The 22784-nt window shown below is 41.4% G+C and overlaps 1 protein-coding gene across 5 annotated transcripts in view; it reads right to left on the bottom strand.

Annotated features, from left to right (window-relative positions):
* The window catches only part of cwf19l2 (CWF19 like cell cycle control factor 2), a 266997-nt gene extending 249223 nt beyond the window's left edge, over window positions 1–17774 (bottom strand). For 3 of the 5 annotated variants that reach the window (XR_005944421.1, XM_041198939.1, XM_041198940.1), the window contains exon 1: window positions 17650–17774. Coding sequence is in view for 2 of the 5 variants with exons in the window: in XM_041198939.1 (XP_041054873.1) it covers window positions 17650–17742 (93 nt within the window). In the remaining 3 variants the exon portion in view is untranslated. Of the gene's footprint in view, window positions 1–10540; window positions 10727–12239; window positions 12337–17649 lie in introns of those variants that run through there. The other 2 variants (XM_041198943.1, XM_041198942.1) reach the window with 2 other exon arrangements.
* Window positions 17775–22784: the final 5010 nt, after the last annotated feature.

Here is a 22784-nt window from a genome sequence, read left to right as displayed (position 1 = left end):
GCAAAATAGAGCTAAGCTACCCTGCAACCAACAGGTCAGATCAAAACACTTTAGCACTGTCACATCCAGCCATGAATGGCAATTGACAATTAAACAATTAACAGCTGAAGGAGGTTCCATAAACATTCTCATTATCAATGTGGCAAAATCCAGCCTGTGTGTGCCCATGTGTACGTGTGCATGCAAAAGAAAAGGCTGACACCTTTGCAACCATCTTTAACCAGAAGTATCATATGGATGATCCATCTCACCTCCTCCCAAGATCCCCAGCATCACAGATGCCAGTCTTCAGTCAAGTTAATTCACTCCATTTATCAAAAAATGGCTAAATGCATAGGATACAGCAAAGGCTATGGGCTCCAATAACATCCCGGCTGTAGTACTAAAGATTTATGCTCCAGAGCTACCCACGCTTCTGCCAAGCTGTTCCAGTACAGCTGCAATACTGACATCTACCCAACAAAGTACAAAATTGCTCAGATATGAGGACAAATCTAATCTGATCAATTGCCACCCCACCAGTCTACTACCAATCATCAGAAAAGTGATGGAAGGAGTTGTCAACAATGGCTTCAAGATGCACACATTCACAAATGAATCCTACCAGGATGACTCAGCTCCAGAACACCTTACTGTCTTGGTTCAAACATGGACAATAGAGTTGAATTTCAGAGATGAGGTGAGAGTGACTGTCCTTAACATCATTACAGCATTTTATCCAAAGTGGAATCAAGGTCCAAATAAATTTGAACTCAGTTGGAATCAGGGGGAAACTCTCCATTCGCTACAGTTTTACATAACTAGCACAAATGAAGACAATTGTCATTGCTGGAGGTCAATCATCTCCTTCCAAGGACATTGCTACAAGAATTTTTTAGGGTCATGTTCTTGGTCCAACCATCCTCAGCTGTTTCATCATTGACCTTCCCTCCATCATAAGGTCATAAGTTAGGATGTTCACTGATGATTACAGTGTTCAGTTCCATTCACAACTCCTCAGATACTGAAGCAATCTGTGCCTGCATGCAGCAGGACCAGGGAGCATTCAGGCTTGGGCTGATGTGACAAATTGTATTCATGCCACAAAGGTGCCAGGCAATGACCAGCTCCAACAAGAGAGTAACCCTTGATATTCAATGGCATTAGAATCACCAATTTCCACACCACCAACATTTTGGGGATCACATTTACCAGAAGCTTAACAGGACCAGCCACATTAAAATGTCGCTACAAGTGTAGGTGACAGGCTGGGAAATCTATGGTTAGTAACTCATCTCTTGACTCCCCAAACACCTTTGACCATCTTTGAAGCACAGGTCAGGGTATATGATGGAATATCTCCACTTGCCTGCATGAGTGTAGCTACAGACTTGAATATTGCTGAAAAAAACACATGCTGTCGAAGCTTTTCACCTTACACTCATCAGGACAGATGCAAGAATGCCAAATTTCAAAGGAAATACTGCATGAGAAAATGGGTGCTGATTGGTTGGCAACTCAGTTCTGATTGGTTGAGATGCTTCTATGGCAAATGCACCAGGGAGCTATTGCCCTCCATGCTTTTGTTTATTCAAAAAAAGGTGCAATATCTGGTCACATTCCATTTGCCTACAGAGGACAGATCAATGCATATCAATATATGTAGCTTCTAGCAAGCGTAAGTGAGCTCGACTGATAATCTTAATTTGCTTGTTAGAGTAATTCTTAGCATGTGTGCAATTGTTCAGTAAATCATCTAAAGTTATCACATCTAAAGCTGGACATTATGTTCAGAGTTTTGCAAGCATGGGCTGGTTGAGAACGGTCAGTACACTGCCTTTTGCAAACAACCAAAGGGACATGCTGTTTGAGACGATCCACCAGTCATTGGGATGTACAGCCTATGTACCTAGCATTGCACTAGCACTGAAATTCATGTTCTACACTACTCATTTGTGAGATAGGCAGAATGTCTTTTTGGCTGGTAGTGGAAAACATCAATCTTGTTGTCATTGCATAGCAGCAACGTGAAACAGCTAGCTTCACCTGTTGCTCAAAAGTTTGAGATACTTTACTCTTCCAGAGTAATTTGAGGTAAACTGGGCACTTTTCAAGCCCAATAGGGGCGGCCTTAGGCCCATTCGTGAGTATGAGCACTACACAGAAAATGCTAAGAATTACACTAACAACCAGTTTAGGATTATTAGTCGGGCTCGCAATGTAGCTCACTTAGGCTTGCTAGAAGATATATATATTCATACGCAGGGACTTGTCCTCTGCAGGCAAAAAAAATGTGCCTAAACATTGCGCTTTTTTTAAATAAACAAAAACATGGGGGAACAATGGCTCCCTGGTGTATTTGCCATAGCAACATGTCAACCAATCAGAACCAACTTGCCAGCCAATCAGCATCCTTTTTCTCATGCAGTATAAATTGTTGTACCCTTTGAAATTTGGCATTCTTGTATCTGTCCTGCTGAGTGCAAGATGAAAAGCTTCAACAGTAGTCTCTTTCTTCAGCAACATTCAAGAAGCTCAATACCATCCAAAACAAAGCAGCCCACTCAATTGTTACCCCATACTTCTCAAAGATGGATGTGGGACAAATGGGTTTTGATTCCTGAGGCACTGGCACTGGTACTAAGGAAAGAGGATGCTGTACTGTTGGGACAGCCTTTACCTGAACTGCGCTGGGAGCAGTTTCTGGCGAGTCATATAGCTAGGACTGTAGAGAGGGCTTTAAACTAAATAATTGGTGGGGGAGGGGTTTGTTCATGCGAAGGGAGATTTGGAAAGTCAAAGGGAAAGGATAAGGCAATAATGCAGGGTAACAATACAGATAATGATAACCAGTGTGTTACAGGAAGGAACAGAGTGTAGAAACATAAGAATGCACCAGCAAATAAGCTCGGAGTAGGGAAAGATCGAAAAGAAAACAAAATTAAAGGCCCTTTACCTGAATGCATGCAGCATTCTTAACAAGATAGATAAACTGATAGCACAAATATAAATAAATGAGTGTGATATGATAGTCATGGCAGGTACATGATTGCATAGTGACCACAACTGGATGTTGAAGGGTATTTGACATTTCAGACCAACAAGAAAGGAAAATGAGGTCAGGATTATTAATAGATCAGTGCCGGTTGGTGAAGTCAAAACTAAGACAGAGAACCTTTCCTTATTGAGATTGTTTATTGATTTTGTTCAGTGTCAATACTCCCCACATACGCCCAGTGTCCCAGCTATCCCCTATTGATTGCGTTCAAATACCCATCACCAGCTTCCCTTAATATAATTGGCATTAACAAACCTTAACAATGTAATTGACGTTAACAACCTTAACAATGGAATTGACATTAACAAACCTTAACAATGGAATTGACATTAACAAACCTTAACAATGTAATTAACTTTAACAAACCTTAACAATGTAATTGACAAGGCATTGACAGACTGGCTCTGTTAATAAAGTATGAGATCAGTACAGTGCTGAGAAATTATCTTGGTTCAGAGGTTCAAAACATAGAATTGGTTTGGCTAGATAAGATATAGCAAAGGAATGAAGTCACTGGTAGGAATGCTTCATAGGTCCCTTGACAGTAGCTACACTGTAGGGCAGAGTATAAATCAAGCAAACACAGGGGCTTGGAAGAAAGGTACTACAATAATTGTAGGAGATTTCAATCTTCATACAGATTAGACGAATCAAATTGGCAAAAACAACCTGGAGGATGAGTTCATGGAGTGTATTTGGGACAGTTTCTTAGAACAATACATTCGGGAGCCAACCAAGGAACAAGCTACTTTAGATCTGGTAAAATGTAATGAGACAGGATTAATAGTCGTTTGGTAGTACAGGACTTAAGTATTGCTGAAAAGAGAGATGTTTTTGTCTTGCGCTCATCAGGGCAATTTGCAAGAAAATACCACCATTCGCCACTAACAGGATGCTTCCGTCAAGCCAAAAAGACATTCTGCCTATCACACAAATGAGTAATGTGGTATATGAATTTCAGTGCCAATGTGATGCTAGGTATGTAGACCGTATGTCCCAGAGACCGGCGGCTCATATCAACAGCAGGTCTCTTCCGCTTTTCACAACAGACGAAGTACCAATCTAGCCCATGCTTGCAAAACTCAAAACAGTGTCCAATATTAGATGTGATTCCATGATTGGACAACATTTGCTAAATAATCCTGTGTGCTAAAAATTACACCGACAACCAATTTAGGATTGGTCGCATATTTGCGTGCACTGGAAGCTACATATGTTAATACACAGGGCCCTGTTCTTTGCAGACAGGGAGAACATTGTGCCTGTTTCAGCTAAACAAAATAAGTAACAACCATTCACTGGTTCTTTCCCCAGGGCAATGTCTTGACCACAGTCAAACTGACTGGTTTAGATTGCAAACATGCTTGGCAGTTAACTATCAGTCACCATCAACTGGTGCATTATCCATGGCAACGCCTCTACCAATCAGACTTGCCAACCAACCAGCACTCTCTTCTCATTCTGTATAAATATATTATTTCCTGACATTGGTATTTTCTTGTGAATTGTCTTGATGAGTGCAAGATAAAAAGCTTTGACAAGAAAAATTTTTCCAGCAATACTTGACAGGATTAATTAATGACTTCATAGTAAAGATTCCTCTAGGTTAGAATGATCATAACATGATAGAATTTCATATTCAGTTTGAGGGCAAGAAGTGTGGGTCTGAAGCTAGTGTCTTAAACTTAAATAAAAGCTTGAAAACTACAGATGCTGGAAATCCAAAACAAAAACAAAAATAAAAATGAAAACAAAAATAAAAATAAAAATGTTCTGTTGAAGAGTCATACGGACTCGAAACTTTAACTGTATTCCTCTCCGCATGCTGTCAGACCTGCTGAATTTTTCCAGGTATTTTTATTTTTGTCTTAAACTTAAATATAGGCGATTACAAGGGTATAGAGACGGAGAGAGTTGGCTAAAGTAGAATGGGAAAACAGGCTGAAAGGGAAGACAGTAGAGACGCAGTGGCAGATATTTAAGGAGATATTTCATAGCTCACAAAGATATATTCTTTTGAGAAAGAAAGGTACTATGAAAAGGGTGCACCATCCATGGTAAGCAAGGTAAAGATGATATCTAATTGAAAGACAAGATGTACAATGCTACGAAGATGAGTGATAGCCCAGAAGGTTGTGAAAATTTTAGAAACCATAAGAGGATAAGTAAAAAAAGGAGAAATTTAAGTATGAGAGAAAACTAGCAAGGACAATAAAATTTGACAGTAAAAACTTATACGAGTACATAAAAAGGAAGAAAGTTACTAAAGCATTGGTCCCTTAGTGGGGAGACTGTCAAATTAATAATGGAAATCAAGGAAATGGCAGGGATTTTGAACAAGTATTTTGTATCTGTCTTTACAGCAGGAGACACAAAAAGCATCCCAAGAATAGTAGAAAATCAAGAGGAACTTAAAATAATCACAATCACTAGGGAAAAAAGGTACTAGGAAAACTGATGGGGCTAATGGCTGGCAAGTCCCCTGGGCCTGATGGCCTGCATCCTAGGGTCTTAAAGTAAGTGGCTGCAGAGATAGTGGCTGTATTGGAAAGGTCCAACGGGTTGGAAGTCTACAAATATAACACTCATTATTCAAGAAAGGAAGGAGACAGAAATAAAGAGAGAGACTCTGAAGGCGGTGCAGGAACAGAAGGCCCTTGGTGCTTGGTGTCTATGTACATAGGCCATTGAAGATGGCAGGGCATGTTGAGAGAACAGTTAATAAAGTATATAGGATCTTAGACTTTATTAATAAGAGCATTGAGTACAAGAGTAAGGAGGTCATGTTGAACAAGTTAGGCCTCACCTGGAGTACTGCGTCCAGCCTTGAGGAAGGATGTGAAGGCATTGGAAAGAGTACAGAGGAGATTCACAAGATCGATTCCAGGGATAGAGAACTGTAGCTATGAGGATAGATTGGAGAGGTTGGGTCTCTTTTCCTTGGAGAAAAAAAGGCTGAGGACACAGATTCAAAATAATTGGCAAAAGGAGTCAATGTGAAGTGAGGAAAACTTTTTCATCCAGAGGGCAGTTGGAGTCTGGAACGAACTTCCTGAAAGGGTGGTGGAAGCAGGTTCGATCAAAGTATTCAAAAGGTAATTGGATTGCTACCTGAAAAGAAATAATATAAGGCAAGGGAATGGGACTAGGTGCAATGCTCTTTCAGAGAGCCAAAGCAACTTGATGGGCCAAATGGCCTCCTCCTGCACTGTAAAGATTCTGTGAAAGCAGGAAACTATAGGCCAGTTAGTCTAACATCTGTCATGGAAAGTGCTAGGATCTATTATTCAGGCAATAGTAACAGGACATTTAGAAAATCCTGACAATCAGGTAGAGTCATCATAGTTTTGTGAAAGGGAAATAACATTTGACAAAGTTATTAAAGTTCCTTGAGGATGTAACAAGCAGGGTAGATAAAGCAGAACTAGTAGATGTAGTGCATTTGGATTTTAATGTGCAACTTAAAGGTTACTGCACAAAATAAGAGATCATGGTGTTGGTGATGATATATTCACATGGATAGAGGGTTGGCTAATGAATAGAAACAGTCGTGATGCATGGATCATTTTCAGGTTGGTAAACTAGCGGAATGCCACAGGGATCAGTGCTGGGTCTCAATTATTTCTGATCTATATTAATGACTTGGATACAGAGACAGGCCGTTTTGGAGCCAAATTTGCTCATGATAAAAGATAGATAGGAAAGCAAGTTATGAGGTGGACATAAAGAGTCTGCAAAAGGATAATGATATGTTAAATGAGTGAGCAAAAAGAGGAAAATAGAGTATAATGTGTGAAACTGAGAGATTGTCTATTTTGGCAGGAAGAATAGAAAAGCAGAATTTTTTTAAGTGGGGAGGGGTTGTCGCATGCTTCAGTACAGTGATTTGGGTGTCCTTGTACATGAATCAAAAGTTAGCACGTAGGTACAACAAGTGATTATGAAGGCAACAAGAATATTGGCTTTTGTTGCAAGGGGAACGGAGTATTAAAGTAGGGAAGTCTTGTGACAGCTATACAGTGCGTTTGTAAGACCACACCTGGAATACTGCGTACAGTTCTGCTCTCTTTACTTAAGAGGAGATATACTTGCATTGGAAGCTTCCGATGCAAGTAGTTAAGAGGTTTATAGTCTGATTTCTGGGATGAAGGGGTTGTCTTGAGGAAAGGTTCAGCAGGTTGGGCCAATACTCATGTGCATTTAGAAGAATGAGAGGTCTTCTCATTGCAACACATAAGATCCTGAACAGATCTCGAGCAGAGGCCCGAACAATCCCCATCCACCACTACTCTCCTCCGTCTGGCTGAACTTGTTCTCACACTGAACAATTTCTCCTTCAACTCTTCTCACTTCCTCCAAAAAGGTGTGGCTATGGGTACCCGCATGGGCCCCAGCTATGCCTGTCTCTTTATGGGGTATGTGGAACATTCCTTGTTCCAGTCCTACTCCGGCCCCCTTCCACAACTCTTTCTCCGGTACATCGATGATTACTTCAGTGCTGCTTCATGCTCTCGTTGGGACTTGGAAAAATTTATTAACTTTGCTTCCAATCTCCACCCCTCCATCATTTTCACGTGGTCCATCTCTGATACTTCCCTTCCCTTCCTTGACCTCTCTGTCTCAATCTCTGGTGATAGACTGTCCACCAATATCCATTACAAACCTACCAACTCCCACAGCTACCTCGACTACAGCTCCTCACACCCCGCTTCCTGTAAGGACTCCATCCCATTCTCTCAGTTCCTTCGCCTCCGTCGCATCTGTTCTGATGATGCTACCTTCAAAAACAGTTCCTCTGACATGTCCTCCTTCTTCCTTAACCGAGGTTTTCCACCCATGGTCGTTGACAGGGCCCTCAACCGTGTCCGGCCCATCTCCCGCGCATCCACCCTCACGCCTTCTCCTCCCTCCCAGAAACATGATAGGGTCCCCCTTGTCCTCACTTATCACCCCACCAGCCTCCGCATTCAAAGGATCATCCTCCGCCATTTCCGCCAACTCCAGTATGATGCCACCACCAAACACATCTTCCCTTCACCCCCCCCATCGGCATTCCGTAAGGATCGTTCCCTCCGGGACACCCTGGTCCACTCCTCCATCACCCCCTACTCCTCAACCCCCTCCTATGGCACCACCCCATGCCCACGCAAAAGATGTAACACCTGCCCCTTCACTTCCTCTCTCCTCACCGTCCAAGGGTCCAAACACTCTTTTCACGTGAAGCAACATTTCAATTGCATTTCCCCCAACTTAGTCTACTGTATTCGTTGCTCCCAATGTGGTCTCCTCTACATTGGAGAGACCAAACGTAAACTGGGCGACCGCTTTGCAGAACGCCTGCGGTCTGTCCGCAAGAATGACCCAAACCTCCCTGTCGCTTGCCATTTTAACACTCCACCCTGCTCTCTTGCCCATATGTCTGTCCTTGGCTTGCTAAATTGTTCCAGTGACGCCCAACGCAAACTGGAGGAACAACACCTCATCTTCCGACTAGGCACTTTACAGCCTTCCGGACTGAATATTGAATTCAACAACTTTAGGTCTTGACCTCCCTCTTCCATCCCTACCCCCTTTCTGTTTCTTCCCCCTTCCTTTTGTTTTTCCAATAAATTGTATAGATTTTTCTTTTCCCACCTATTTCCAATATTTTTAAATATTTTAAAATCTTTTATGCTCCCCCCACCGCCACTAGAGCTATACCTTGAGTGCCCTACCATCCATTCTTAATTAGCACATTCGTTTAGATAATATCACCAACTTTAACACCTATGTGTTCTTTTGTTCTGTTGTCTGTGACATCTTTTGATGATCTGCTTGTTTGTCCCTACAACCACACCAACACCCCCCCCAAACACACACATACACACACACACACACACACACCTTAAACCAGCTTATATTTCACCCCTTTCTTGGATTCACTCAAGTTCTGTCGAAGGGTCATGAGGACTCGAAACGTCAACTCTTTTCTTCTCTGCCGATGCTGCCAGACCTGCTGAGTTTTTCCAGGTAATTCTGTTTTTGTTTTGGATTTCCAGCATCCGCAGTTTTTTTGTTTTTATTTTTAGATCCTGACAGGGTAGATGATGGGAGCATATTAGCTCTCATGGCGGAATCCAGAACTAGGGGGCGCAATTTAAAAATAGGAAGTCTTCCATTTAAGACAGAGATGAGGAGCAATTTCTGCTCTCATAGGGTTGTTAGTCTTTGGAATTCTCTATCCCAGAGAGCTTTGGAGGCTGGGCCATTGAATATATTCAAGCCTGAGTTAGACAGATTTTTGAGCAATAAAGAAATCAAGGGTTCTGGAAGACGGGTAGGGCAGTGGAGTTAAGCCACAATCAGATTAGCCATAACCTTATCAAATGGCTGTGCAAGTTCGATGAGCCAAATGGCCTAACCCTGCTTCTATTTCTTATGATCTGACTTGCTGTCTGAAAAGGGTCAATATACTCAGATCTATACCAACAAGTTTATGAAGAAGCTTGTCTGATTTTTAAAAAGATATGCTGGGAACTTTATTGGACCTGCCCAAGAAGTTCTTTTCATAAATATATACAATATTTGTCAACTCACACAGGTAGCACACCAGGGTCATCGATGAAAGTCTAAAGGAAAACTGAGATCTTGCTGGTACATTTCATGAGTCGTACGCATGTCTAGTCCTTAGTTATGCCTGCCAACAATAGAGATTTCATCTTTAATGAAATCAGATTGAAATTCATTAGGGTGGACTTTCACCCTGGTTTTCATTGTGGCCTTGTTTTATTTAAAAAACAGAATAGAATTGCCTTTCTCAGATTTATAAAATTTGGCAACACCTCAAGCTCCCTCGTGACACAGCCTTCTCAGTAAATTAGACATCAATACTGCATGATATACTGGTAATAAATATCATCCCTTCAGATGATAAATCATAATAGTGCTTTCCATGTTCTTTTAATCACTCAATAGTGTCAAACATCTGAAAAAAAGCTTGTGTATGGAACAGAGTATTCTAAATATCCAGAACTTGGGTACCCAAAACACATTACAAATATTCAATATTAAACATATTCAATATTAACAATATTAAATATTGTTCATTTAAATTGGCAAATCTTAGGTACTTATCACTTGCAAATGAATGTAGGACATAAACAAGTTCAAAATTCACATATTTTATTTGTGGAGATGCCAGCAAGGCAGGAATAAAGTATGATTTAGTATCCAATACGACCTTTGTGATTACAATCTACAATCAATTTTGTCAAAATAAGTTTCACTGACCTTGCTTAACAACAACGAAAGCAAATTCCACTGTAATCAATACAGTCCTTTGCTGACAAAACTATTTTAACTGCAGGCTCTGAAAAAGATTTACTATCCAATTGAGCATTTATCAGCAATATTGTTAATTAGAAAGTACTAATGATAAATGTTCAATAGGTAGTCAACATAGATTATCATCAACAAACCAACCTTGTGAGCCTCCAGCTCTCAATGACATTCAGTCCGACCTACCTCAAAAGGGGTGTTGACCGAGAATTAAGATGTATTCAGCGTACTCAGCAAAGGTCTCATTTTTTTTCCCCGACACATACTTCAAAAACACATCTTCCTTCAAGTTTGACTGGGCAATGTTCAGAACAGGCTTATCCAACCTTTCCCCGTGGGGACCACATTTCAATTTTTCTCACATTCAGTAGGCTAATGAGCAAATTTCGGAAAGATAAGGTTATGCAAACTTTAAACATGAACTTCAAAAAAGCTGACATATGATAAGAAACAACTTGCTGAGTAAAAAACTCAACAATAAATTGATTATTTATTACTCATTTTTAAATAAAGACAATCATTCGAATGTGAAAGGGTGAGTGTGTGTGCCCAGCTAACTCCAAGTCTCTGGATGCTCACTCACTGACTCCCACCCACTTTGAAAATGCCAGTTGGTGTATGGGGGTGAGGGTGAATGAGAACCGAGAGGCTGGGAGTGAGCATGCGCGATCAATCATGTGCACGCATGCACAGACACACACCCGCCCTCGCATGCGCCCATACTAACCTGCGCCCACTCGCACTCGACTGCCCCCGCCCACCCTCACTCATGAAATCAGCTTGGAGGTGGGATGTGATAAGAGCTAGTGCAAAGCCCGAGCTTGAGAGGCACCCTAAAATGGGTGCTTGCTGAGGGGAGGACCGAGAGGTGAGGGAACTGGGGTAGAGCCGATTGAAAGCAGATGGGCCAGAGCACCGGCAGCCGGTGAACGTGCACTCCAGAGTCTGTCTGTCTCTCTCTCCATTTTTGAATACTCACAGTTGCTGATCCTCCAATCACAGCCTGTTTCTCTCCCAGATTTGCTGCTGAGAGGCTCACTGTTGAGTCTATCAACAGCAAATATGGGAGAAAAATAGGCTGTAAGTAGAGGAGCAGGCCCCTGAAGCAATCTTTAAACTCACTGAGCAGTCTTACCAGCATTTTCAACAATTGTTCCGGAAGCCACCAGGAGGAGTTTCACATTGCTGTGGATTGGACAAGCCTGGTTTAGAATAAACCACACTTTAGATAGACTCTGAAAATGCTCTTTATAAAGGGCAATGCTGAGCTCACTTGTAGGAGGCAGAGATAGATCGTTTGATACTTTACAGAACTGAAGCATCATACTGAAAATTACATCAAATAAACTTAACTTTCATGCTCTTAAGTAGTCAAAAACAACACAAATAGGAACAATGGCAGATTTAGCAGCCATATTCCATGATGCATAATAGGTCATTAAGCAGCAAAACTGTATAGCACACTAGGTACATCCCTCACTCTTCTACTGTCATTAAACTGGGAGATCAACCCTGGTACAATGGGGATTGTAGTTGGGTCAGGAGTAGCACCAGGCATATTTTAGAATGAGATACCAAATATCAGAGCAAAAAGCTACATAGTACCACAAGCTCCCGACACAAAGTCACCACGACTCGGACATAAACTTACAAAAATGCTAACTCCACAAAAAGTCCCCACAACTCAGTTTAAACTTACAAAAACACAGGCAAAACACCACATCTTGTCCTGAAACCTCAAGAAAAAACGTTTATACCAATATCACCAAGATATGGCTGAAACAAGTTACAAGGTAATGGGGGGGGGGGGGAACACAAAATTTTCACCCCAAACTTTCACAAAACCCTCAGACCAATATATCACTACGATTTGGCTGAAACTTACAGTTTCCAAAACAGCTGGTCTGTCCGATGTTGACTGTAGGCCGGAGTTAAGGTGACCAAACTTCACCCTTCTCCCGACTGCAGCCCAAAACCTTCAGGCCAATATCACCACAACATGGCTGAAAACGCTTAAAATCCCAACACATCCCTCAAGTTCTGTCGAAGGGTCATGAGGACTCGAAACGTCAACTCTTTTCTTCTCCGCCGATGCTGCCAGACCTGCTGAGTTTTTCCAGGTAATTCTGTTTTTGTTTTGGATTTCCAGCATCGGCAGTTTTTTTTTGTTTTTTTTTGTTTTTTTGTTTTTTTTGTTTTTACATCTGGTCTGTCCAGTGTGGAATGTAGGCTTGAGTCAGGGTGATCAGCCCTGACCCTCCTTCCAACTGCAGCCCAGACACTCAGATCTGCTGTTCTTTAATAATAATTTAACTCTGACGTGTCAAAGCATATTTCCTGTTGTTCCAATGTCCATTTAGTTGATTCCATGCAAAGTCTAGACAAATGTCATCAGCTCCTGCTGGTTGAAACAAGACAGGGTTTTCCATGGAAGATGTATCCAGACGAACATTATCAATTCTCATTGCATAAGCAATTCTCCTGCTGTTTGAGGTGGCACAGTAACAGCACCTGGCTCCAAAGTTAATGATTGTTTGAATTACTCTATTGCAGAACTATTGTCTATGGTGCAGACCTTAAGTTGCATAATTCCTCAAGTGTATTGTACTGATGATATGAGCTTCGTGTCATTTTATTGGGTAGTCAGACTTCTTGATTGCGTTAGTTGATGGCATTTCCCTGGTACCACTAAGATAAAAGCAAAATACTGCAGATGCTGGAAATCTGAAACAAAAACAGAAATAGCTGGAAATACTCAGCAGGTCTGACAGCATCTGTGGAGAGGAAGACAGAGTTAACGTTTCAAGTCCATATGACGCTTCATCAGAACTGAAGAGAAGTGGAAATGAGGTGAAATATAAGCTACCCCCCCCCTTAGACAGTTTATATTTCACCTCAATTCTATTTCTCTTCAGTTCTGATGAAGAGTCATACAGACTCGAAACATTAACTCTGTGTTCCTCTCCACAGATGCTGTCAGACTTGCTGAGTTTTTCCAACTATTTTTGTTTTTGTCCCTGGTACTGCTGTTCTCTGATAGCAGTCAGTCAATGTCCAAAGCCTTTTGATGAGTCGCTGCTTTTTTTACTAAATGTCCGAATTAACCCTTGTTGCCTGGCTCTGTACTGCTGACTGCAGCTTATCTTTAGTAATTTATAGTTCCAATCATGAGGTCAAAACATGTTCACGGGTTTGAAATTATGTTCCATAAATTTCCCAGTTGGAGGAGATTCCAATCCTACACAATGGATCAGAGCAAAGCTCAGTAGCCCCACCATATACAGTGAAGAAAGATGATGGACAATCCAGTCAGAAAGTTGGAGGACAGTAATTAAAAGGAGAAAAGAGGCTCTCTAAGCATCCCCATCCACAGCCATCGTAGGCCCCAGCATGTAAAAGCAGAAAACAAGGTTGCAGTGCTTACAACGCCCTGTGCTGAAAGTCAATCCTACTCAACCTTCTTTGCAGCTCCCCTCCATCAAAGATGCCAGTGTCCAGCCAATTTGGTTCATACTAAATAACATTAAGGAGACACCTTGTGCATTAGACACAGCATAGCCTTTGGACCCTAATAACATCAGGATAAAATTCCAGAAATGTTCTCTCATCAGAATATAGAAACTATATTTAATGCTGATGGAGCTAGCCCATTCTGTAAGCAAAATGCTAGTTTTTAAAATCTATTAAAAATACTCAATTGGTAAAAAGCTAAACAGCAAATTACAGTTATACTTTGTTCTGGTTCACTGTGAAGAAAAAAGCTACTGGGAATTCCAAAATCCCTGTGTATTTTTGTGATGTTGATACTTTTACTGTAACCTACAAAAACTGTAGATTGTGTAGTTTCTACATTGCTCAAGTTTCAATTGTATTCTAACAGTTATTTTAATGCTTTATGCCTTGTTAAAATATGTTCTTGGTGTATTTTGCTATGCTGTTTCATTACAAAACACTCAATTTGAATCTTTTGTGCAAAATAAAATATTTGAATCAACCAGTACTAGGCGGTGGATAATTTGCTGCTCAAAATCTAATGCTGTGCATTTTAAAACAATCATAATCAAACATGAAATTTAAAAAAACAATTTAAAATGTTAAAAGCTGAATAGCCCCAATTGTGACAGATAAATGTGGGTGCTCAGCTTTGCATAGAAAGAAAGAGAAGCTGGGTGGATATGTCATCTCATGGCACACCAGCACTGACAAAGATCTAGTAACAGGAAACTATTGCAGGGCAACATGGGGAAAACAAGGGAAGAGTTAGTTAGGCTCCTTTCCCATCCAATCATATCTTCCACATACAAAAACCCAAATATCATCACAAGCTGATACACATAAGAAAAAGTGTTCAATGTTCAAACAGAAGTCACATTATCACTAGTACCCAAACTAAAAATATCAGTTATAATTATTTATTTCCTAATGTGAATCACTTATGAATGGAAAGGTCATGCTTCAATAAGGTACAGAAAAAATGACTGAACAAGGTCCCAAATAATAACGTTGATGCATATGCAGAATGTGAAATTTAATGAAAACTTGATGTTCAAACATAATTTCTATCTGGAACAGTACTCCAGGGTACTAATCTCAATTCAATTGTTAGCAAAAATGATTAACCATAATTGAAGTTAACGGAACAGAACAAAAATTATTTTGACAGCCAATTTCTCAAAGCAAGAGAAAATATATTTCAAAAAATAGAAATCATTAAAGCAAACAGCATGCAACTTTGCAATAAAAATGTAGCTTTTTATTGTTTGCCATTTTCTTTGTTTCCTCTCTGCTGGAAGTGTTAAGTGCTGCTAGGGAATGGTTCAAAAAGTGTAGCTGAGCCTCCTAACACCTTATCTAAATGATTTTTCTTAATATGTGACTCCAGGCAGAAAGAGACAATAGATTGTTTAATCGTGATTATCTTCACACCCTAGGTTGACACTGTCCTCACAAGATAACCACAAAAATGCACATTCTAGTAGAGGTTTCACTGGGTATTAGTCAGGAATGGGAACTCTGGTTAATATATGTATGTATATATATATATGGCAAACCAAAAAAGTTATTTTTATTGCATAGACTGCATGCTGTTTGCTCCCAATGATTTCCATTTTTTAAAAATATTTTCTCTTGCTTTAAGAAATTGCCTGTCAAAATCATTTTGTACTGTTCTGTTAATTTCAATATTATGATAAATACTACTATCCATTAAAGGATTGGTCAAAGAGATGGTTAAAGAGTCAAAAGGGGGCCTTAAAGGACAGGGGGACAGAGAGATTTAGGGAGGGGATTCTTGAGCTCAGAGCCTAAACAGTTAAAAAAAACCACTGCCAATTGTGAAATGAAGGAAGTTTGGGATGCACAAGCAGTTTGAGGATCACAGAGAGGTGGTGGGCTGGAGAAGAGTACAGAGATAAGGAGGGAGAGGCCATCAACGGATCTGAACACAAGGATGAGAATTTTAAATGAGATATTAGATGACTGGGTATCAAAATAGGTCCATGAGATGGGTTGATGGGTGAATGGGATTTGCCTCAGGGTAGGATACTAGCAGCAGAGTTTTAGATGTGCTGAACTGTATGGAAGGTGGAGCATGGGAGACTAGCTGAGTAGAAATGGAATAGTCAATCTAGAACTGATAAAGACACAAATGAGGGTTTTAGGAGCAGATGGGCAGAGGCAGAGCTGTGATGGCTAATGTTATAAAGGTGGGAGGAGGCACTCATTACAATTGTGAGGATATGGGTCAAAACTCAGCTCTAAGTCAAAAAGAAATATCAAGCTTGTTAATGGTCAGCCTCAACCTGAGACAATGGCATGGAGGAGAATCAAACTTTGAATTGGTGGCAAGAAGTTTGATATGGGGCTGAAGTGAAAGAAGACCAAAGGGCTTTGGTATTTCAAGATATTAACGGGAACTCATAGGGTAAATGGAAAGAAGCTTTTTCTGTTATCTGTGGAGTCTATGACCAAGGAACATAATCTAAAAGTTAGAATCAGGCCTTTCAGGAGTGAAATTAAGAAATAATTCTACATGCAAGAGGTGGCAGAAGATGGCAACTTTCTTCATTAAATATCAGTTCATGATGGACCAGTTGTTAACTTTAAATCTCAGATTGAAAGATTTTTGTTAACTTAAGATATTAAGAAACATGAACCAAAGGCAGGTGTATGAAGTTAGGTTGCAGATCAGCCTGATCTTACAGAATGACAAAACAGACCCAAAGGACTAAATGATCTACTCTTGGTCCTATGACCCTCATGTTCAATTGAAGGAAATTGCAACTGACTTAGGAAAGCATGTCGAACAAACACAGTCTAACAACACAGAAGTAGCAGTGGGGTTAGGAGAAATGGTGCAGAAGTAGAGCTGCATGCCATCAGCTTATATATGAAACCTGATCTCATGTCATCTGAGATGTTGAAGAGGAATAAGGAGGGTAAAGTTTGTTCCTTGAGGAATTCTAAAACTAAAGGTGTGTGGACAAGAATAGAAACTGGAGATGCCCTGGCTATGATTGACAGGGTAGAGTGGAGACAGGGAAGGCAATGCACTTTTATATATAAGTATGAACCACACCTCAAAACCACGACTGTTCATGTGAAATGTGGATCATTGGAAACTGTGTACTATATGTCTTAGTTTTTATTGCAACTCTTCCCATTTAATTGGATATCCTCTGAAAATCTACATACACAAATGTCAATAAGTCACCAACTGATCTGATATTTGTTGGTGATGCAAAAAACATACAGGAGATGGAAGTGAGAGCACAATGTCAGCAAATAACAGAATGATAAAGTTTAACACGATCTTGAAATCTGAAATGTCTAATGCCAGGAAAGTTTTTTTGTTTATATTTCATATTTCCGACATCTGCAGCATTTAGCTTTTAGTTACAATGGTCATACGGTACATTTTACTGATTAGGAAGATAGTGTCATTACAATTAAATCATGAGCTACACTACAATGTTATGTCACCGAAGACACCAGTCTGCAGCAAGTACTCAACATATTTGTGAATTGAAACTAAGTTCCCAGTGTTGGGAAATATTATACCGCACTTTTAGATAGACACACATAAACTATTAAAACATAGGGAGTAAAGGTCAACTTTAAAAGCGAGTTCATCAACGTACGTCGTTGACATTCCGTAGGTTGTCAGGAATTAATCAGTGACTTCTTCCACTATATAGTCCCCTGGCGATGGGAGTTTTAAAGGGCTCAGACCGCGGCACCTGAGTATCATTGTCACAGCTGCTGCAGACACAAAACAGACAGAACTGGGACAATACCTTGGCCACAATCTCCTCTCTCGCTCTTCGTTTAGATTCTCTTCTTGCCTCGATTGCTTTACCACTTTCAAACCAGCCTCCATAGTCCGCCATGTTGCCGTCACCTTAGTATTGCTAGCTGTACGGCAGTCGCGCAGCTGCAAAATAACCGTCGTGAAAACAAGTCACTGTCCCAGGAGCCGCGAGCGCACACTGTGCTTCGCAGGGAAGGTGCAGAGTTGGTGATGTGCAGAAACTATGCGGCAATACACAAACTGTGCTATTCACTACATTTCTGAAGCATTCATGCTGATGGAAACATAAACAACAAAGGATGTCATTCAACCTATTCCTCTGCTAGAATAATTCAAAACTACTCTATTGTAAAATGTAAATATTTATTAGCGACAATAATTATATCAATATAAATACAACAACATGGCTTTTATATCATGATTGTAACACATTAAAATGTCCCTTGAGTTCCACGTCAGCTAATAAAATTTGATACCGAGCCACGTAAAGAACTATTAGGACAGGTAACCAAAAACCCAAGTCAAAAGGGTAGATTTTAAGGAATGTCTAAAGGAGTAGAGGTTTAGGGAGGAAATTCCAGAGCTTAACGCCTATAAAGCAGAAGGCAGGTGTGGTACCCAGTCCCTTTAAGAGAATGCCAGTGTATTTATCATGTGACAGCACTGATGAATCACTGTGCAATGAGGGCAACTGGGAACTGTAAGCTGCCTAGTTCTGGAGGTTTCTGAGTAAGCATGTATGATCTGATGTTCTGCTCTATGTCTCAATAAACCATCATTGTTTATTCTTACATCAGTCTTTCCCCATTATTGATTGCAAGCAGCAATTGAGAACATGGGAAGGCATGCAGTTATCGGTTGACTAAGGAGTTAATTTACCCAAGACATAAAAGTGGCGATGAGGATAAAAGCATTGCAAGACCCCCAAGTGAGAGTTCACAAGATGGGTGAGCAACGCATTGAAAAAAGCATCTGTACTTAACCTATAAAATAGGCAACAGCCGACAATCAGAGCAGAAAGCAGTGCTGCAATTTAAGACTTGTTAAAAAAACTGTAGAATCGTGCTCACCGGGATACCGCCAAAACTCGAAAAGAGCACGAAATGCAGCAGAGAAAAGCTGACAGCTGAACAGTGTTAAAAAAATGACTGCTCTTAAAGAGGCAATGCATTTAAAATGTGAAAAATGGCTATGGACAGAAAATTATAGGAGACTCCAGGGAAAGGGCGACTCCACGGTAAGACTTAAATTCGTCATTACCTGGAAAGCCTATCAGAAATGCAGTCCCCTTGCAGTCATTTCCAATACGTTGTTTGGGCGTGTCGATCCATTCGACCCCATTGAAGATGCCTGGTCTCAATATGTCGAATGCCTACCATTCTTTTTTACTGCTAACGACATCGCGAGAGAGGAGAAGAAGAGGGTGATACTTTTATCCTCATGCAGTAGCAAAACATATGGACTGATCTGCAGCCTTGCGTCACCGAGCGCTCCAGACTCAAAGACTTTCGATGAGTTAATAAAAATTGTACGGAGTCACCCAGGTACTATGCGGCACTTTGAGTTCAATTAAAGAAACAGGCTTCCAGAGGAGAAAATAGCTGACTATGTGGCCATTTAAAGGCATTAACTGAGCATTGCGAATTTGGAACATCCATTAGTGATGTGTTGAGAGACCGGCTGATATGTGGGATTGGAGATGATACTATCCAAGGGCGTTTGCTAGACGAACCTAGTCTAGACTTCAATAAGGCATTAGAATTCCCTACCATGATGGAGAGTGCTGTTAGAAATTCCGAAGTTATAAAAGATACACAAAATGGCACCGTCCATCTGGTCAAGTGGGACAATCCGATAACAAAAGGCGCAAAAACTTTGGGCTCCACGGACAGACAGGAAACGCTTCTAGCTCCAGACTATTGATAAACAGCGGTACTGCAGTGAAAACCCACAAAATGAATGAGAGAAATACATCCAGACCTCCAGTGAGCAAACGACAACTCAAACAAGTCGAGTGCTTTTTCTGCCACTGCTATGGCCACATAAGGCAGCACTGCAAAGAAAAGCTAAAACAACACTATAAAGGAAGAAGGAAAAATCGAGAAATATGCCTCATGGAAGATCTGGAAGAAATACAATCAGACATCCATTTGTTATGTAACCTCAAAGTGGGTAGAACCGAACCAATCCAAGTAGTCATTACAGTTAACAGACAACCCATCAAAATGGAAGTTGATACGGGAGCATCAATGTCCGTCATTGGAGAGCATGCATTTAGATATCAGAGTAAAGGAACCCATCCCTGGAATTTGGAAGTTTTGGACACAAAGCTGAGAATGTACACAGGTGAAGAAATAAGACTGAAATGGTTATGTCAAGTCTCAGCGACGTATGGAGATCAATCTGAAAGGTTGCCCTTGTTAGTGGTAGCTGGGGAGGTCCCCAGCTTAATAGGCCACAATTGGCTCGAAAAGATTCATTTGAAATGGGCCGAAATTTTTCAAATTACAACAAAAAATTTACAGAAGTTGTTGCAAAAGTATGCTTCCATTTTCAATGACGAGCTAGGAAGAAAGAGAAAGAGAAGTTGGATAGACTTGAGTTGTTTTCACTGGAGCAGAGAAGACTGAGGGGTGACCTGATGGAGGTGTACAAGATTATGAGGAGCATGGACAGGGTGGATAGGGAGCAGCTGTTCCCCTTAGTTGAAGGGTCAGTCACAAGGGGACATAAGTTCCAGGTGAGGGGCAGGAGGTTTAGTGGGGATGTGAGGAAAAATATTTTTTACCCAGAGGGTGGTGACAGTCTGGAATGCGCTGCCTGGGAGGGTAGTGGAGGCAGGTTGCCTCACATCCTTTAAAAAGTACCTGGATGAACACTTGGCACGTCATAACATTCAGGGCTGTGGGCCAAGTGCTGGTAAATGGGATTAGGTAGGTAGGTCAGGTGTTCCTCATGTGTCGGTACAGACTCGATGGGCGGAAGGGCCTCTTCTGCACTGTGTGATTCTGTGATTTGAGGGCGACAGGCCAAGATCCACGTAGACCCAAACACAGCCCCCAGATTTAAAAGAGCCAGACCAGTCCCTTATTCTGTACGGGACAAAGTTGAAACTGAATTGGACAGACTGGAAAAATTCTACATCCTACAAACAGTGCATTTTTCTAAGTGGGCAGCATCCATCACACTGGTACTGAAGCCGGACCAAAGCGTGCGTTTATGCAGTGACTATGAGCTAACTGTCAATAATGTGGCCAAACTTGATAGACACCCGATGCCCAAGATTGAGGAATTGTATTCGAAGTTGGCAGGGGGCACCACATATTCAAAATTAGACATGAGCCATACCTACCAGCAGGTAGAGTTGGACAAGGACTCTAGGGAATTCATCACCATTAAAATGCACCGAGGATTGTATCAATACACACATCCACCCTTTGGGGTCTCCTCGGCATGTGCTATTTTCCAAAGAACAATGGAAAACTTGTTCGAAGAATTGCCCCATGTTATCGTTTACTTGGATGATGTATTGGTCACGGGAATGACTAATGATGAACACTTAGCAAATCTAGAAGAGGTGTTCAAATGCTTTGCACAAGCTGGGGTAAGTTTAAAACAAGAGAAGTGTCTGTTCCAAGGTAAGGACGATCATTACTTGGGCCTCAATGTTGATGCGCAGGGCCTGCATCCTATGGAAGAAAAAGTCCAGGCCATTCGCGAAGCACCTGCCCCGAGAAATACCACAGAGCTTTAGGCCTTCTTAGGCATGGTAAACTACATGGCTGATTCCTCCCAAACCTCTCGACTGTGCTGGCCGCATTGTACAGTCTGCTTAAGAAGAACCAGAAATGGAGTTGGCAAGCTCCGCACCAAGATGCCTTTCTGAAGGTGAAGTGATTGTTAAAATCGTCGGGCTTCTTTGTCCACTTTGACCCCAAGAAGGAATTCATTTTAACGTGTCATGCGTCCCCTTATGGAATAGGGGCTGTCCTTTCACATCGGATGGCAGATGGCTCCAAGTGACCCATTGGTTATACACTGCGCACATTGTCGCTGAACAATGATACTGCCAGATTGAAAAGGTGGGCTTATTTATTGTGTTCAGCATCCAGAAGTTTCATCAATATCTCCACAGTTGCCATTTCCATATTACAGCCGATTATAAGCACCTACTGGGATTATTTGGAGAAGATAAAGCGATATCACCTGTCATATCGACTCGCATCCAGAAATGGACACTATAAATACACTTTTGTTCATCGTTTGGGAACTCAAATTGCACATGCCAACGCACAAAGCTACCTTCCCCAGTCAGCTAATAACGGGGAGGCCCCAATTCCCCAGAGACTGGCCTTAGCGCTAAATTTTCTGGATTCCTCCTCTGCTCAGGCCAGACAAATTCATAAGTGGACAAGCCGGGATCCACTATTGTCTAATGTCCAGGAGCAGGACTTGAATGGTTGGTTAAATCCGAGCAGATGAAGCCCTATTCTGATCGCAGGTATGAACTTTCCTGCCAGGACAGTATATTACTCTGGGGAGCAAGAGTTATCGTGCCCCTGAGGGAGTGAAGGCTGCTATTAGCTGAGCTACATAGCACTCACTTGGGCATTAGCAGAATGAAGATGCTCGCATGCAGCTGTTTGTGGTGGCCAGGCATGGACTTGGATATAGAAACCCTGGTCAAAAGCTGTCCTCAATGCCAGCAAATGCAAAAGCTCCCCCCTTAGCTCCTTTGCACCTATTGGAATGGCTGGGGTGACCATGGGTACACCTCCACATCAATTACGTGGGACTGTTCTTGGGCACAATGTTTCTTTTACTGATTGACTCCCACTCCAAATGGATGGATGTCTATGAGGTCCAGTCGCCCATGTCGGCTGACACCATAGACAGTTTGTGGCAGAGTTTTGCAGTGCATGGGTTGCCAGAGGTCCTCGTGTCCAACAATGGTACTGCTTTTACCAGCGGGGAGTTCCACAGGTTCACCCATATCAAAACCTCACCCTACCACCCAGCATCGAAAGGCATGGCTGAGCGGGCAGTCCAAACCTTTAAATCCTGGACAAAAAAGATGGAAGGGGATCCCATTGGCATGAGATTGTCTTGTTTGCAAACTGG

This window comes from Carcharodon carcharias, chromosome 11 (genome assembly GCF_017639515.1).
Source record: "Carcharodon carcharias isolate sCarCar2 chromosome 11, sCarCar2.pri, whole genome shotgun sequence".
NCBI classification, from domain to species: Eukaryota; Metazoa; Chordata; class Chondrichthyes; order Lamniformes; family Lamnidae; genus Carcharodon; species Carcharodon carcharias.
Note: the sequence above shows the minus strand (reverse complement) of the source record. Positions and strands in the feature narration are given on the sequence as shown.